The sequence below is a fragment of the Urocampus carinirostris genome, chromosome 9, assembly GCF_059441175.1.
Source record: "Urocampus carinirostris isolate Australia breed hairy pipefish chromosome 9, RoL_Ucar_1.0, whole genome shotgun sequence".
In the NCBI taxonomy this organism is placed as follows: domain Eukaryota; kingdom Metazoa; phylum Chordata; class Actinopteri; order Syngnathiformes; family Syngnathidae; genus Urocampus; species Urocampus carinirostris.
Window position 1 is genome coordinate 12,667,720 of NC_142357.1, and position 15,975 is coordinate 12,683,694.

Below are 15,975 nucleotides of genomic sequence, written 5' to 3' on the forward strand. Positions count from 1 at the left end.
AGATAAACAGACTATGAATTTACCCTCATTAACTGGCCTCTATGTTTACTGGTCCTATGCAGTGTTTTTTTCCCCCTTGCATTTCCAGAAAAACTGATCCAATGACATGTTTTTGCCAGCTTTTGACCATCCGTCAGGAATGCGCGAGGCACTCATCATAATGAGCTATAGCCTGACCTGTTAACACTTCTTCTGGGTGATTTCTTTCCACAAATTCTGAGATTCATGTAATTTTCCAAAATGTTAGGGGTTCATACATCTGTTTCATGGCCAAATTCAAGCACTAACTTTCAAAGCCTTTTTTAAAAAAACTTCTTTAATACCATTAAAAGAGGAAATCGGGTGTGAATCCACAAATACACACAAATATATCTGTGATTTACACAAGCTTTTTTAAATCTTGCACGTCCATTTATCAAGACATGATTTTTAGATTGAGTAAATCCAAATATATTGTTTTGTGATACAGATCTCTCCCAATATAGATGTTATTAAGAAGTAGCTTACATTTTTAGTTTGCTACCTTAATTTTTTGCATGGCCCGTAATAAATGTTGTGTTGTCCTTACAACAACTGTGTCTACAATGCAATTCAATGTTAAAAAAACAGATGTAAGTTCATTAAGAAGTGTTCAGCATTGAAATTTTGTGTTTATTTGAGCTTTAAGTAAAAAAAAAAAAATAGAGTGAAATATTACTGCTTCCATGTTTTCTGTGTCACTTCTTGTTCTTTAATCTGGTTGTTATCAGCAGTTACACAAAGACTGATAGGACGAGTGCTTGTTCTAATCTGTCTCCATCCATGTTCAAGGATTATCAAGGCAAATTTAAAAAAAGTGTTTTTATGCTGTATAAACAACTATATATTGCAATCGTTCATTCAGAGGAATTAAAGCTAGTTACACGTCCACTGTGGTTATAGTCCTTCTTTGATTGTTTTAGCCCAGTGTCATATCGATGACACAACAACTGTCCATAATTGATAAAAAATTCTAATACACATTTCATAGTGCCCTGTTAAGGTGTAGCATACACCAATCGACTGCTTCATAGGACAATGCCATACAAACTAATACCACCTGCCATTAATCACGAAGAAGACAGTCAGAAGAAGAAATGCCATGGCAAAGTGAAGCCACTAGGGGGGGAAGTATTGGTGTAATTTGTACAGAAACATTGTAAACATTTCAAGCATTTTAAAAGCACTTTACCCAAAAATCAAGCAATTTTTAATCTTTGAAAACACAACAAGCTATATTAAGGATTTTAAGCACTCGCACAAAACCTGAATATTTCTTTAGAATTATGTATTAAAAACAATAAAATCGTTTGGTGTAGCTAAAATAATTACAAATGAAAGACTTCCATGTGTTTATCATCAAACACTTTTATTATTATTGCTGAGTCTTTATGGCACAAATAATAGAAACAATAGAACATGTGTCATTGTTGCTATGTTGTAGCATGCAAACAGTTTTTCCTCGGAAATCTGAAATATCACAGGACAAGCATGAACAAACACACTAACAAACTCTAAAGCTGCTTTTGTACACTTTGTAGATTAATATAAAAAAATTGTCGTCACACAGGAACAAGTCTTTAGATATGAGAAAATCACAGCAAAAAATTAAAACAGTTTAGGCGTCGCAAACATCACGAAAAGAAAAAGGACTGAGAAGGTGATGGTGAAATAATTTAATCAGGTATGACATTCATTCTTCGTGTGGTTGTATGTACACAATATATATATATATATATATATATATATATATATATACATATATATATATATATATATATATATTCAGATATTTATATATGTATAGAAGTAGTGCCTCATTTTTAAATCACACACAAAAGAGGGCTGCGTCCTGAAGAACGCTGTGCAAATAATTTCTATTTTTTTTTTCTCTCTTCATCTCCTCGACATCAAGCACACCATTGCCTTCAAAACACTGGCTTTTACGAGCTTTCTAAATGCATCACGAACAAGACCTGCCGGCAGGAAACCGTCACCGCTGCAAACTTGAGGTTGGAGGAGCTTTGCGTTTTTAATTTCTTTTTAAATTCCCCCACCCCTAAAAGAAAGCAAACACACAAACTTATCTTAAATTCTTTGTGTTAAAAGGTAAAAAAGTTCTGCGGCGTCAAGAGCGACAACTCTTTGAGGCCCCGGTGACGACTGAGCTCTGATTGGGTTCGTCGGTTTCCAAAATGGGAGCAGTGATTAGTCACATTATTCATCAAACGGTGACAATAGCTCAACTTTTGGGGTGGGGGATTTCACATTTTTCACGTTTGTGTATGTTTATATAGACTTGGAGGAGTCCTGTTTGCTTATGAGCACCTCGAGAAGGCGTAATTTGGCCTTGAGTCTCTTGTAGGATCGGTACTCGTCAAACATGGGTTCACGGTCCTCCTTCTGCACGTTCCTAAAAAAAATAAAATTAAACATATTACTTTATGAACCTCAATGATGAAAAAAGCACGATAGAAAAACGAGCTATATCGTATAGCACAATAACTTGAATATGTCCACTGGATGTCGCCAAAGACCCGCGCCACATGCAAGGCACCCACTGTAGCTGTATTTGCCGACTACTAGTAATCAACCAGAGAACATTGAGGAAACCTACCCTGACGTTATTTTACTTAAAATAAAAGTCACAGACGAACTATTTAAGGAAATATGAAAAAAATGGCACCTAGGTGACTTTGCAGAATTTTAAGAAGCTTTAGCTCCTTTCTAGCAGTAATTGAGGAGATAGAGCGCTTGTCTTGGAACCAAGAGGTTGCATGATTGATTCCCGGCTCCTCCAAGTTAAATAACAAGGTGTCCTTGAGCAAGTCACTGAACCCCTTGTTCCACCGATAAGAAGGTGCATGCCTGACTCTGCTTTCGGTGTGTGAGAGTGTGTGTGAATGGGTAAGCATTAAGTACATCGTTAAGTGCTTTGGGAGGTCTTCAGTGACTGGTTAAGGCGCAACAAGAATGCAGTCCAAATGAAATGTAACAGAAGAGTTCCCATTTAGGTGAATATTTTATTGAAATAAATAAATAAATAAAATATTTAAAAGTCTTGATGCCATCATGTTGATGCGAGTACCACAAAGAAAAACATCGCATGAGCCTGGACAAAAGTAAAAAAGGAGTAAAATGGTGTAGTTTGGTCGCTATGGGTTGCCATAGTTATTATCCTTCCTTGTGCTTTGCAGCGCTTGTTTTTTATTGCAGTTCACAATACAGCGCCATCTAGTGCTCAACTCATACATCGTCAATTAAAAGTATTGAATGAATATCGGCATTGAACAAGTTTCTTGTCCTGTCAATTATCGATTGCAGAAATGCGACCTGACTAAAACCTTGTTGACCAAAACTAAAACAATATGGAAGCAGGAAATAAGCCAAGAATATAAGTTTTTCACGGCTGATACCCATTATTAGTATTAAGAGGAGGCCGATCACTGAAACGTGCAGCCAATACACTTCAGCTGTAAAAGCTTAAAAATTGGCGCAAAAAAATATTTTTAACTATGCAAAAAGAAACGAAGAGTATTTGTTATGAATTCAAATAAAACTTTACAGCTTTCTTAATTTTTTTAGAGTTAATAAGTTAGAATTTCAAAACAACTAACATGACTAAAAAATAAAATTAGGCTCAGCAGCAACTCGTATAAAGGTACATAAAAACTTAAATAGCTCACTGAAACTTTTTACAATAGCCTTAATAAATAAGACACTATACAACCAACATAACTTAAATGAACTTAAAACAAAAAGTGCAACAGAATTTCAACAGACCTTGCAAATTTGAAGTGTGGGCACTCCTGTTGTAGATCAAGATTGATGAACTCATATTATGGTAAGAGCTCATCACTTTAGAGGTAAGATCGGGCCCAAAAAAAGCACCCGAGCCCGACGCAGGCCCGAGGGGTCTTAAACCCGACCCGGACCGAGCCCGACTAATTAACTGGATTTGCTGGCCCGGCCCGAGGGGGCCCGAAATTACATATTTTATTTATAAGGAGGGGTGATTTATGATAACAAATTAAACTCTGCCTTTTGTTACAACATCTAGGCCTAAGTTAAATAAAACTGTATAAACATTTACATCTTTTATATTTCTGTGTCTGCACTGCAGATGTTACATTAAGCGACAATCTGTCATTGACGGGTTTTTTTTTTTTGAGGTAGCGAAAACATTTAAGGGCGTCCGTCATTTTGACGACTTGATCATTGGGCCATAATCCACAGCAGCAGTAGTAGTACGTCCTTAAGATTTTAGCGCGGCACTATCATTGAGGGGGTGTTGACGTGTTGTGCCCTTTTCCGACTCCTATGCAAATCCCCCCCCCCCCCTGATCGTATTCTATATAAAACGCTTATTAAAACAATAAAGCGAGCTAATTATAATAATTGGGAGATCCTAGTCTATATAACGCGTTTATTTAAACAATAAAGCGTGATTTTATTCTGCAAATTGCGTTTTTTAACGCGGATGAAAATGTCACCAACGTCAATGTACACTTCCGACAAAAGCGATCGTATTCTATATAAAACGCTTATTAAAACTCTTACCAGAGTGCGTTTTCCTCGTCAGTTCTCCTCTCTTGAGTTTATCCTTAACTTCTTGTTGGTCCGACTCCATATCGGGGATACCAGGCCAAAATCACGCGAATTTGCGGAGGGGAAGATTATTAAGAGGACAGCATTCACGTCACGTCACGTGCACAGAGCATGCTCTGGCTCCGTTAAAAGCAATTACAGCTCCTTCTCCGTTTTATCCAAATTATTTATTTTATAACAAGTATTCCTTGGTCTAGTATCCATACAGTTTAAGTATATATTTTTAATGAACATATATTTATAATTATTAATTAATTTAAAAAAAAAAAAAAAAAAAAAAAAAAAAAAAAAAAAGAAAAAAAGCAGGACCGAACCCGACCCGACCCGACCGTATGACTGACATTTCAGGCCCGACCCGGCCCGAAATTGCCTCGGGTTCAGGTTCGGGCTCGGGCCATGAATCTTAGCTCTACATCACTTACACTTTAGCGTGCTTTTTATGCTCTCAATCACAAACAGAAACGCTTGATAGACGAACTAATGTCATAATAAAGAGCTAATTGATCAGTCTCCACTTGAACGTACCTCTTTAAAACAAGTTAAGTACCCTTTACGCGATCGCTTAATCACACACACGCTTTTATATCGGGACAAGTTATGAGAGCTGCCGCTCTCTCCTGCTTCAGTCGCTCTGCCCCCGCCCGCTTATCCAATCAGAAGGCGTGGGAGGGAGAAGGAGTAGGAGCAAGAGAGAGAGAGTGTCTCAGCTACATGAGACTTAATAAATGGCTTGTTGAATGAAAAAAAAAATGCAGATACCGATATCCGTCAATTTCCCAAATATCGGAGCCAATAATCGTCCCGCCCGATAATTGGTCAACCTCCACTAAAAATAGACTGTAGGTTTCTTGTGGGTCAAGAAATTTATTCGCATTCAGTCTTTTGCGATTGTGGTTAGCAATATTTTTGATTGATCAATCATTGCATAAATGTATAAGACCTCATTCTAAATGTGCACCCAAACTACGTTTTTTATTAGGTAAATACAAAAAAGGTGTTATACAAGAATAAATACGTTACCTGCCGTTCCGTTGATAGAATCCTTCCTCAAATTCTCTGATGATCTTCCTCAGTTTCTTCTTCTCTGCTCTGGCTTTCCACAGCTGTTCCAGCAGCTCTGGCCTAAGTTTGCAGTAAAACAAGAAGTTATGTCACTTCTCACTGAATATCCGTGAGTGTGTGTGTCTTCACTCACATGGAGGAAGCATTGGAGCTAGACAGTCTGAGATCGAGCGCCATTTTGCCGGAGCCTTCCTCCATCTTGGACCTCATGGAAACGCCGGGGGAGGTGCTGGTCTCCATGGCCATGATGACTTCTGAACTTTGCATCTCTCCTCCACTGCTTTCTCCTTCCTCCTCCTCCTCGTCTTCTTCATCCTCCTCATTGTAATCGTCCGCTTCCTTCTTATTGTCTTCCTCTTTGTTGTCATCATTTTCTGTTTTTGGCTCTTCTTCCTCCTGTTCTTCTTTGATCTCCTCCCAGAAGTGAGCCGTTTCTCCCTCGATGATTGGCTGGAGCGTTTGACCCCGCCTCTTTGTGGATGGAGACACCTGGGAGAGGCAACGTATGAAAAAGGGATTGTTGCAACTGCTATTTAAAGCTAACACTTGATATTGTTTCTCGCTAGCATACTACTATTGTTTATGGGTAAGGGTTTGGTTGTGTCAAAGCCATAGATATAAAACTACATAAAAGAAGTGTCAGCATTTTGAAAATTGTCGACTCGCTGACACCATCGTTTGGCTGAAAATTATCATCACAGCCTCCGCCAAGCTGTTTGTAGGGCGTGTACACGTACGTATGGCTTTGAATGAACTCTACTTTATCCATCTTTTTGGGGGGTTTGGGTTGGCATTTGGACCGTGTTTGAAGCAATCCTTTTCTGAATGTCACCATTTTTTTCCAAAGGGAAGAAAAAAAAAACAAAAACAAACAAAAAAAAACTATATGCACAGGGTTCGTACACCTTTTTCAATTTCGAATTCAATTTTCCAAATTCTGTAGGACCCAGCATTTTTGTTTCTTCACCTGTCCTCATTTGGCTTATGGGGATAACGCCATACAAACCAATGCCCGCTGTTGTTAGTCACTAGGGAAAATACATGGCAAAGCGGAGGCACCAGAGGAGGCATTTTTAAGAAAACTTCATGTAATTTTCTTCATTTAATGCAGGGGTGTCAAACAGGTGGCCCGCAGGCCGGATCAGGCACGCTAAGGGATTGAATCCAGCCCGCGAGACAACGCTAGTGGGAAGCGCAAGAGGAAAAGGTCCACTTGATGTTGCCAAAGCCAGGTGCCTTTCACAAAGACGCTGTAGTTCTCTCTCTCTATTTTTGTTTGTATCTCTTTTGTTTCTCACGTTCTCTCTCTATTGAGTGATTCCTAAGACTTAAAAAGTGGTCGGCGGCGCCCTCTGTTGGCTGCGGCTGCATCGGCTCGCTACAACGGGTCAGGTGCAATCGACATTTCGTTCTGTGTACATTGTTACACAGAATGACAATACAAGGAAATTATTATTATTATTATTATTATTTTGGTTTTTATCTCTTTCGTTTCTCACGTTCCCCTCTCTCTCTTTATCTCATACCATGTCCCACACTCTCTTTTTCTCTCCCTCTTTCTCTTATTTCTTTCTCTCTCCTCAATCTAGTAGTGTGGCCCCCCGAGTTAAAACGAGTTCGACACCCCTGATATAATGCATGTTGTATCGAGTCAAACTGCCTAGAAACATGGAAACAATTTCAAATAATTACAAGCACTTAATCCAAAATTCAAGCACTTTTCAAACCTTGAAAACAGAACATTAAAATTAATCATTTTTTGAGATTTCAAGCACCAGTTCAAACCCTGCTTGCAGGCTTTGGACATGTACCACCAGGCCCTTTAGTAGTTATGGACGCCAAAGCTAATTAATTACAAACACAACTACTATAGACACACAGGATTCTAATGGAATCAAAAGGATGCTAATGGTACTGAGAGGTGCAGACTCACAGTGACGGGCGTGATGGTGACTCTGGTGAGCATCTGCTTGATCAGACGGTAGCGTTCGTAGAGAGGCTTCACAACCAAACGCTCCTCACGGGTAACCTGCAGTCATACGTGAAAAAAAAAAGTGCTTTACAGCAGTGTTTTTTAACCAAGTCTCATAGTACACGTGTGCCACGCTCTACGTGTTTTGTGAGACCTTGTGTAACGCCTCAGAATTTTGTTTTCGATCGAACACTGACAAGAATTTGAAAACAATTGCAAAAAAAGCTTGCAGTTGTTGAAAAGCTTCTGGTGATCAGCAAAGTAATAAATATTCATTGTTGGCAACAAATCACTTTTTTCTTTACATCTTCAACATTCATAGCAAGCTCTCTCACTACACCAGTTCTTTTCCTTACTTTCCTCATTCCTTAAACCTATCCAGTCGTGTCAATTCACACATACTATGCAACCATCTCATTTCAAAGACATTTAACCTATTACGCTCATTTACGATCTCTGAGCCATACAACACAATTGCTACAACGACACTTTCATACAATCTTTGCTTTAAATCTATTCACAGATCCCTACATTTGAATACGTTCAGCACACCCATTGCCTTGCACCCTTCTCCCACCCTTTTCTTCACATCCTTCTCCAAACCACAACCTGCTGCCACATACGAACCAGAATATTTAAGACCATCTACCTCCTGCAAATTTACGCCATTCAACAAAATCTCTAATCCTGAACACCTCAGCCACCAAAGCAGTGTTGTCTGCAAACAACTGACTTACATGCAACCCCCCCTTACACACGATACCTGCTCTGCCTGCTCTTCACACACCTCATGCACCATTCCATCCATATACAAATTAAACAATCAAATTGACATGACACACCCTTGCCTCATACCCACTCTTACCGTAAACCACTCACTTACTTCACAGCCCATTCTCACACAAGCGCTACTATCATCACACTTAAAACCTGCTGTTAAGGAAAGTGTCCATCAAACTGCACTAATGCACCATAAATAACAGTCCGTCAACAATGTCACTACAAAAACGGACAATTCTTGGTTTGATATTTTTTAATGTTAGGAGTTTTTACAGAAAAAGCATATTTCATAGTGTGCTGTAAACTGCAGTAGTAAATATTTGATAGCACTTTTAATATTTTGCTCATCTTTTTTTAATGATTTAGTAACAAAGCAACACTATATCATTTTTGGTAACGTGCCAATTTATTTTTCAAGTATTGGTCACTTATTGCACAAACACAAATAATAGCCTTTTTAAGATTTCAGTTTTAAGGTTTGTGACAAGACAACATATTTGGGGTGGTTTGTTTTCTTTTTTCAAGGACAAGTTTTCGGATTCTTTGGATGACTTCATTTGGAAAATAGGGGGAAAAAGATTGATATATGAATGGTCTTTCGTGTTATGTTTTTGCTGATGAAAATGGTTAAAAAAATGGTTTATCATCAACACTTGAAAAATATGTTTCTAAATATATTAACATTCTAAATTACAGAAAATGAATCAATGTACTTTACTTGTATTACCTCCTGGGTCATGGTGGCCAAAAATAATAAGGACTTGGTTTTGTCAATATAGGCAAAATTACAGATTGTCGTGGAAATTCAAACTTGAAAATGACACCGGAGTCACGAGAATTTTTTAAAAACTATTTTGACAGAAAAAGTGAGCCTTTGGAGTACGTAGAAGGAGATTTATTGCATGCGTGAACTGACCGGTCGCCCATGCAGGCCCTCATAGTGCAGCAAGTTCTTCTGGAGGACGGTCTTCTCACAGGACAGTTGTTCCTTTGTCATCTTCTAAGAAGAGCACCCCCGCCCCCCGAGAAAATTAGTTTGCGGCGTCTTGTAATGCTACGCTAAAAATAGTGCTTTTGCTAAAACTAGTAAAAGTCCCACCTTTATGTCCTCGGGCCAACCGTCTTCCTGCCGCTTGCCGCTCACTCGGCGTTGGATGAAGTCCATGGTCTCCTCTCGGGTGGGATGCGGTGCAGAAGCTTGCTGAGCAGCTGTTTGCTCCAGTGTGGAGCCGAAACTTTTTGGCAAGGTGTTGCTGCGGGGCCGAGTCTGAGGGCCGAGATCGCTCTCTGCGCGGTGTTTGGCATCTGCGCGCACAGGTGGCAAAAGGGACAAAAGTTCGTGAGGGACGCGTTTGGAGGCAAAGCACCGCTGAGCGTAGTTTAACGTCAGGACATGGGCAACATGTTGACATGTCGGACACACATGGAACATGTGACACTAAAAACACCCATGTGAATCACCAATGCTTACAGTTGACTACTAAAAGTACTTCCCAAAATTCAAAAAAACATTAGGTTTATTTTCTGTTCTACTACTCCTCATGAGACTGTTCTTAGTTTACAGGGTTAAAAAATGTTCACTTGATTTGAATATATTATTTATTTGACTGTCCCTAAGGATGGACACAGGTTCATTATTTATGATGTATGCCTCTATTGATCGAGCACTGTGCCTAATTGGTTATAAATGGAACATTTTTATGGGCGGGGTGAAGGAAAAAATTTGAGAAGCGCTTGTCTAACCTAATTGGCCCCCACTAAAATGAAATTGAAAACGTTCCCATGAAAATATGAACGAATATATGTGTGATTTGGATGAAAATAAATGAATAAACACAACCTTTACACGACACACACACATAAAGAGCAGGTGTAGACATGAAAGAAGCGAGATGCTCTCACAGTGCCACCTGACAGTGGACGCGTCTACTTACGGGCACGCTGTCTACTTACTGAGGGGGCAATGTGAGGGGGTTGTGGGGGCGGGTAGGGTGGCTTGGCGCCTGTGTGAGTGGAGCACCGCCTGGTGCCTCAGCGTGCTCCGGGGGGGAAGGTGGTGCTGGCGTCCTGGGTCGGTCGGGGGCGAGAGAGGGAGGAAAGCCGTGAGATGTTTTGCGGATGCTTCAGAGAGGGACAGGGTGCCGCGCAATGGTAAGGGACCTCTTTCCATGTTTGTAAAAAAGTGTGATGTAGCCAAGCTGTGCGCGCATTGTTAAGGTATAATGGCGGAATTCATGTCGATTTATAACAGCCGACTGACAAAAAAGATCGTAGGTCATAGTTCAGGGGTGAGGCAACTATTTGGGGTCAGGGGCCGCAATAGGTTAAAATAATTGGCCTTTCAAATTGGTGTCATTTATGAATAATTGCACATACATATATCATGTCATATACTTCTTTACATTTTTTCTTTTTAAAATACTTTTATCAAATTGGTTTTGAAAAGCTCACAATTATGGCAAAATTATACCCAAAGTTTGTTTTAAGCACTCAATTAAATATTTCTTTTTTTATTCTAACTGTAGTGTTTGTGTATTTTTGAAGTATTTATGATTGCGGAGTTATGTAATATCTCTTTAGTTTTATTTTGTGATATTTTTCAGTACTTATGCAGTATTTTTGGAGTATTTCTGTTTTTTCATGGTAGATTTTTTTAAGTATATTGGTAACATTTCTGTCGTGTAACGGTACTTGAATTTTTTTTATTTCCATAGTTGTATTTTGCAGTATTTCTGGTGTAATATTTATGCAGTAGTATTTTTGTTGTCTAGAAATACTTAAGTGGTATTCTTTTGGGGAATTATTGTCGTCGTATTTAGTATTACTGTGGAAGTATTTTGGAAGTATTTCTGTGGTACTAATTTTGTGTAATTTCTGTAGTATTTTTGTAATATTTCTCTAGCATTTTTACAATATCACTGTATTAAAATTTTTGTATTTCTGTTGCAATAATCAGTGTTTCCCAAATATTTATGGCATGGATTTAATATATATTATATAAAATATACATTATTAAAAACATTAATAATATTGTAATAATAAATATTATTATTATATAAGATCTTCCTAGCACCAGCTAACTTATCGACTACAGTAAGCATTCGTAGCAAGCACTTAGCATTTCACTGGCACTTATCCTATTTAGACTAACTAATGCATGATGCATTCTAGTAAATCAAAAACAGAACGCCATGATAACGTACCAGACATGAAATGGGCACCGCAAACAAGGACATTTTCAATGATGTGTCAGTTATCTTAACGGCCTTCTAGCCAGAGGCTCCCACGGCGGTTTTGAAAAGCCCTATATTCCCTGTGCAATTTCGATACCCGTACACACATGTTCTTTTCGTAAATAGCATTTTTAAAAATGCAACTCAATATACAAATCTTCCTGCACTCTATTAACACTTGTACTGCTACACCTGCCGTTTGGGTCAACAATGCGCTCACATCTTGTGGAATCCAGTGATAAGGTAGGCTGGAAAAGGGTGTTGGGGGTACGATGACACCCTCGCGTTGGGTTAATTTATGTGTTTGCTGTTTGACAGACGTCCCCACTGATGGGTGGACGTGTGAGAGCTGCTGGTTAGTGCTGCATTCATGCAGTGAGTCTGCACATTTGTCGTGAGGTTGCGTGGCCATTGCACAATCCACTCGAAGCTCATATAACTCACACACGTGTCGAGTGTTTACCTTTCAATTGCCGGCGGATCTTGGTGAGGTCGGTCATCCACTTGAGGACTTTGGTGTTCGCTGCCTTGTCGCCATGTGAGGGCTACAATGACAAAATGAAATGACTTATCTTTTTCAGGTCGCATTCTCTATCTAACAAGTTTAACTCTGCTTGTGTACCTTGTAGTTCTTCTCCCTCTCAAACTGCTCTTCAAACTGTTTGATCTTCTTCTTGAGATGTTGAAGCTTCTTGGTGAGCTGGTGTGTCACAGAGTCGCCTCCTCTTGGTGCCTCCTTGGATCCGAACGAAGCTCGCCGCGGCCTTAAAGGGATTATGAAATACATTTATTTCTATTTTGCACAGAATGTGTAGTGTTCCTCCTAACAATCATGCAAATATGTTCCAAAATATTCCACCGGCCATTGGTCTCGAGAAACAAATTTTCAAAGTAGACAGTATGACTTGATATCCCCAAGAGCAGTGACGTCACCGGACATCGAGAAGCAAAAAAAAAAAAAAAAAAGCGATTGTAGTAATCAGCATTTCAGCTTGGTGTAATTGGATCTTCGGCTACTGTGTCGCTGTGAGACTTCGGACTTTTTTGTCCGAGTTGATCACCAAAGGGTAAGTTTACCTGCTGTTGTGTATAGTGTGCGTTCCTTTTTTGACTTTGACTAATTTTAGGTATGTGATCGTGACTTTTCCTCTCCTGTTTTTGACCCTTGTCTTAGAATTAATATAATATTGTCTAGATGCCCATGAGCGCCCCGGCTTCCGAAGACTTCTATTTTTGTTAGGTCTAGGTTAGCCCTGTTAGCAGTCCGTTAGTTGGCCCACCTGTCGTGCACATATTTCTTCTTCCTGCTGGGTTCACGTTTGTTGCCATGGCAGTGTTTTGTTGTTGGCTAGCGGTTATTCTGGCTGCTTACTGCATTTTTTACCACAGCAAGCCTCCCGGTTTGTCCTATATGGCAGTCGGCTAGACTGTCGTGTCCTGGCTGGTTTGGCCCATGCTACCTCTGTTATTTTTGCAAGTTCACCCCATTTTGGCTGCTCATCATTTGTTGTACCTTTGCTACAAACAACTGCGACACAACGCCTAGGCATTCTCCACAAAAACAACAAAACTTTGTTTAAAACACTTAAAACCTTTTTGAAAAGTTAACATGTAAACCAATAGGGTGACTGGCTTGCTAGGGTGTTGGTGTGCTTCACATGATGTCAGAGCTCGGAAGTAAAAGACGAGAAAGATCGCCTTCAATATGCATCATCACTGAAATAAATTTGAATATAACAATAACAAATATTTAGATATAATGCAAAAAAACATACTATTTACTTACATTTTGTATCTTTTAGAATTTCGCAATCCTTTTATGACAACACATGCGGGTAAAGTCCAAGGCAACGTTAATGTGGCAAAGACTATGGGTTTGATGCTTGAAAAGTAATAACATTATTATTGCAATGATGGCAGTGGCAAGCATAAAATGAGATCGGAAGTGGTGTGCATATACATATTGCTATTCATAAATGAATTATAAAAATGTATCAATTTTATCATCCGCTCCATAAGTATAAATATTGCATTCCTTGAAAAGTGTGAGTTTATTACATTTAAAAACATTTCCTAGTTGAATCTGTATGCAAAAGAGGAGAAAATCACACTGAAAATCCTCATTTGCAGGTATTTGTACTCAATCAGCATTTTAAAAATGTTACTGATATTTGACCACTAGATGACACTGTGTTGTCTGGTACGAGCGAGGCCGAGTGATACACAGCTGTGTGTTGTGGCAGGATGCCGGAAAAACATGGCGCCAATCTAAGGGATTCCACGGTGAAAAAGAAATACACATTTCTCGACCTATGATTCCTTTTTTTATTTAAAAAAAAACAATATTGGTATGAAAGTTCAAGTATTTTTTGCTAAGTATTCAAATCAATGTTTTGTTTTTTACTGGATAAAAGTTTTTTGGTACCACTAGGATGCACTTACACGTTGGCTTTCCCTTTAAAGCCACAGTGTGCAATACAGTATTTGACCAGTACATGACACTGTGTGGTCAGGTGAAAGTAAGGGCCAGTGCCACAGTGCACAGCGTGGCGGCTTGGGACCGGAAAAACCTGGCAGAGACCAAAATGAGAATTCCACGGCGTAAAAGAAATACAAATTTCTTGACCTATGATTTTTTTTTTTTTTTTTGGGGGGGGGGGGGGGGGGGGGGAAGAATTAACATAAGTGTAATAGTTCATATTTAATGCCAAGTATTCAAATAAAAGTTTTTTTTTACAGAAAGAAAATGTTTTGTTCCCATTAGGAGTCACTAATATTACACACTGTCCCTTTAAAATTAGCTAAATTATAATTAGGGCTGATTATTTCGCTAATATTGAAAGTTTATTTTTCGGTTCAATCTAATGTTTTCTTTTTTTCAAATTAAAATATGAACCAAAAATATTTTTGTGTTAAAGGGATAATTTGCAATGTAACGGTGTTGGGAAATGATGTGCATACACATATTGCTATTCATGAATAAATTATAGAAATGTATCACTTTTATCATCCACTCCATAAATGTAAATATCGCATTCCTCAAAAAGTGTGAATTTATAACATTTACAATCACACTGAAATTACTCATTGGCAGATATATTTGCAATAGGTCTATTGTGTAGTGTGACCAAAAACGAGTGCATAAGAAAAAAAAAAAAATACAAACAACGGGGGCCCAACGTGACAAAACTGCACCATTTAACGTCTACTTTACTTCTCCAGCATGCAAGCATAAAGGTTTTCGGATACCCACGGCAGAAAGATGGCAGACAATTATGTCAGTTCCCTCTAGGTGAGGCTTATCTTTAGTAGAAAATAAATTTCTCAATCTATTTTAAAAAATGCACGTTTGTATGATGTTATTGTATTTTTGCTTTATTATTCAAATTGGAATGAATGATGGGTTTTTGTGTTTTTTTTTTTTTACCACTAAAAGGCGCTAAATAATACAGAATGTCTGTTTGATGCAATATGTAGAAAATAATAAACCAACGATGTTAATCAATCAATCACCAAAAATGGAAAAATAATAATAATGAGAAAAAGTTTTATGTTGTCAGTTATACAATAATTTTGCTGGATGTTCAAGTGAAAGGCGTCTTTTCTTTGTGACTTCATCGCTTTTTATTAGAAGGCTCACTCAGTGAGTGGAAGGCAGAGAGAGAAAACCTCACTTAGTCGATGTGATTTCTGATGTGCGCCATAAAGCCTAGCAGAAAAAAGTGAGCTGTTTTCTGGCTGTAATGAGAGAGAACTCCGAGTGGCTTTGAAAGCCTGGCGGTAAACAGTGAACTCTGATCGGGTGAGAGGAGGGCAGAGCAAGGCCTTGACTGAGTGCTATGCGACCTCTAGGTTATGGCCCAGGCGAGCTAAAATGCCTGAAAATCAAGCTACAAAAATTACTTGAAAATAGCTAAATTATCTGTTCTTTTACTAGTCATTTTCGTTAGTCTGTACTATTTACCTGTGAGCTTTGGTTGGCGAGGTAGCATCAGTGTCCTGCTGCAAGAAGCTCTGTGCGCCATGCACGCCAAAGTCCAGGAAGCGGCGCGCAAAGACGTGCGGGTGCGAGCGCGAGGACGACAGTGAAGTGTCCTCCCGCCCCATTTCGCAGCAACCCTCAGTCCCGTCTTCCTCCTCTAGGGGCAGCAGGGGGAGGGGAACCATGCGGCCCGCCAGAGGGGACAGTTGGGCCTCACCGCTTTCACTTTCGTCCTGCCATGACTTGAAGGCTGGAACCGGATCTGAACGGAAGACAAGAATAAAGGACACAACTTACACTTTGAGTTGTTGTTATAGGTG

At 39.1% G+C, this 15,975-nt stretch overlaps 1 protein-coding gene across 4 annotated transcripts in view; it reads right to left on the reverse strand.

Moving 5' to 3' along the window:
- Positions 1-1,366: 1,366 nt before the first annotated feature.
- Positions 1,367-15,975, reverse strand: part of fam13b (family with sequence similarity 13 member B) — a 55,484-nt gene continuing 40,875 nt past the window's right edge. For 2 of the 4 annotated variants that reach the window (XM_088344572.1, XM_088344570.1), the window contains 10 exons: positions 15,638-15,917; positions 12,296-12,437; positions 12,137-12,218; positions 10,394-10,507; positions 9,540-9,745; positions 9,357-9,440; positions 7,622-7,717; positions 5,822-6,177; positions 5,647-5,748; positions 1,367-2,431 (listed from right to left, as the gene is read on the reverse strand). In XM_088344572.1, coding sequence (XP_088200698.1) covers positions 2,308-2,431; positions 5,647-5,748; positions 5,822-6,177; positions 7,622-7,717; positions 9,357-9,440; positions 9,540-9,745; positions 10,394-10,507; positions 12,137-12,218; positions 12,296-12,437; positions 15,638-15,917 — 1,586 coding nt within the window. In that variant the 3' untranslated portion in view covers positions 1,367-2,307. The remainder of the gene's footprint in view (positions 2,432-5,646; positions 5,749-5,821; positions 6,178-7,621; positions 7,718-9,356; positions 9,441-9,539; positions 9,746-10,393; positions 10,508-12,136; positions 12,219-12,295; positions 12,438-15,637; positions 15,918-15,975) is intronic. The other 2 variants (XM_088344571.1, XM_088344574.1) reach the window with 2 other exon arrangements.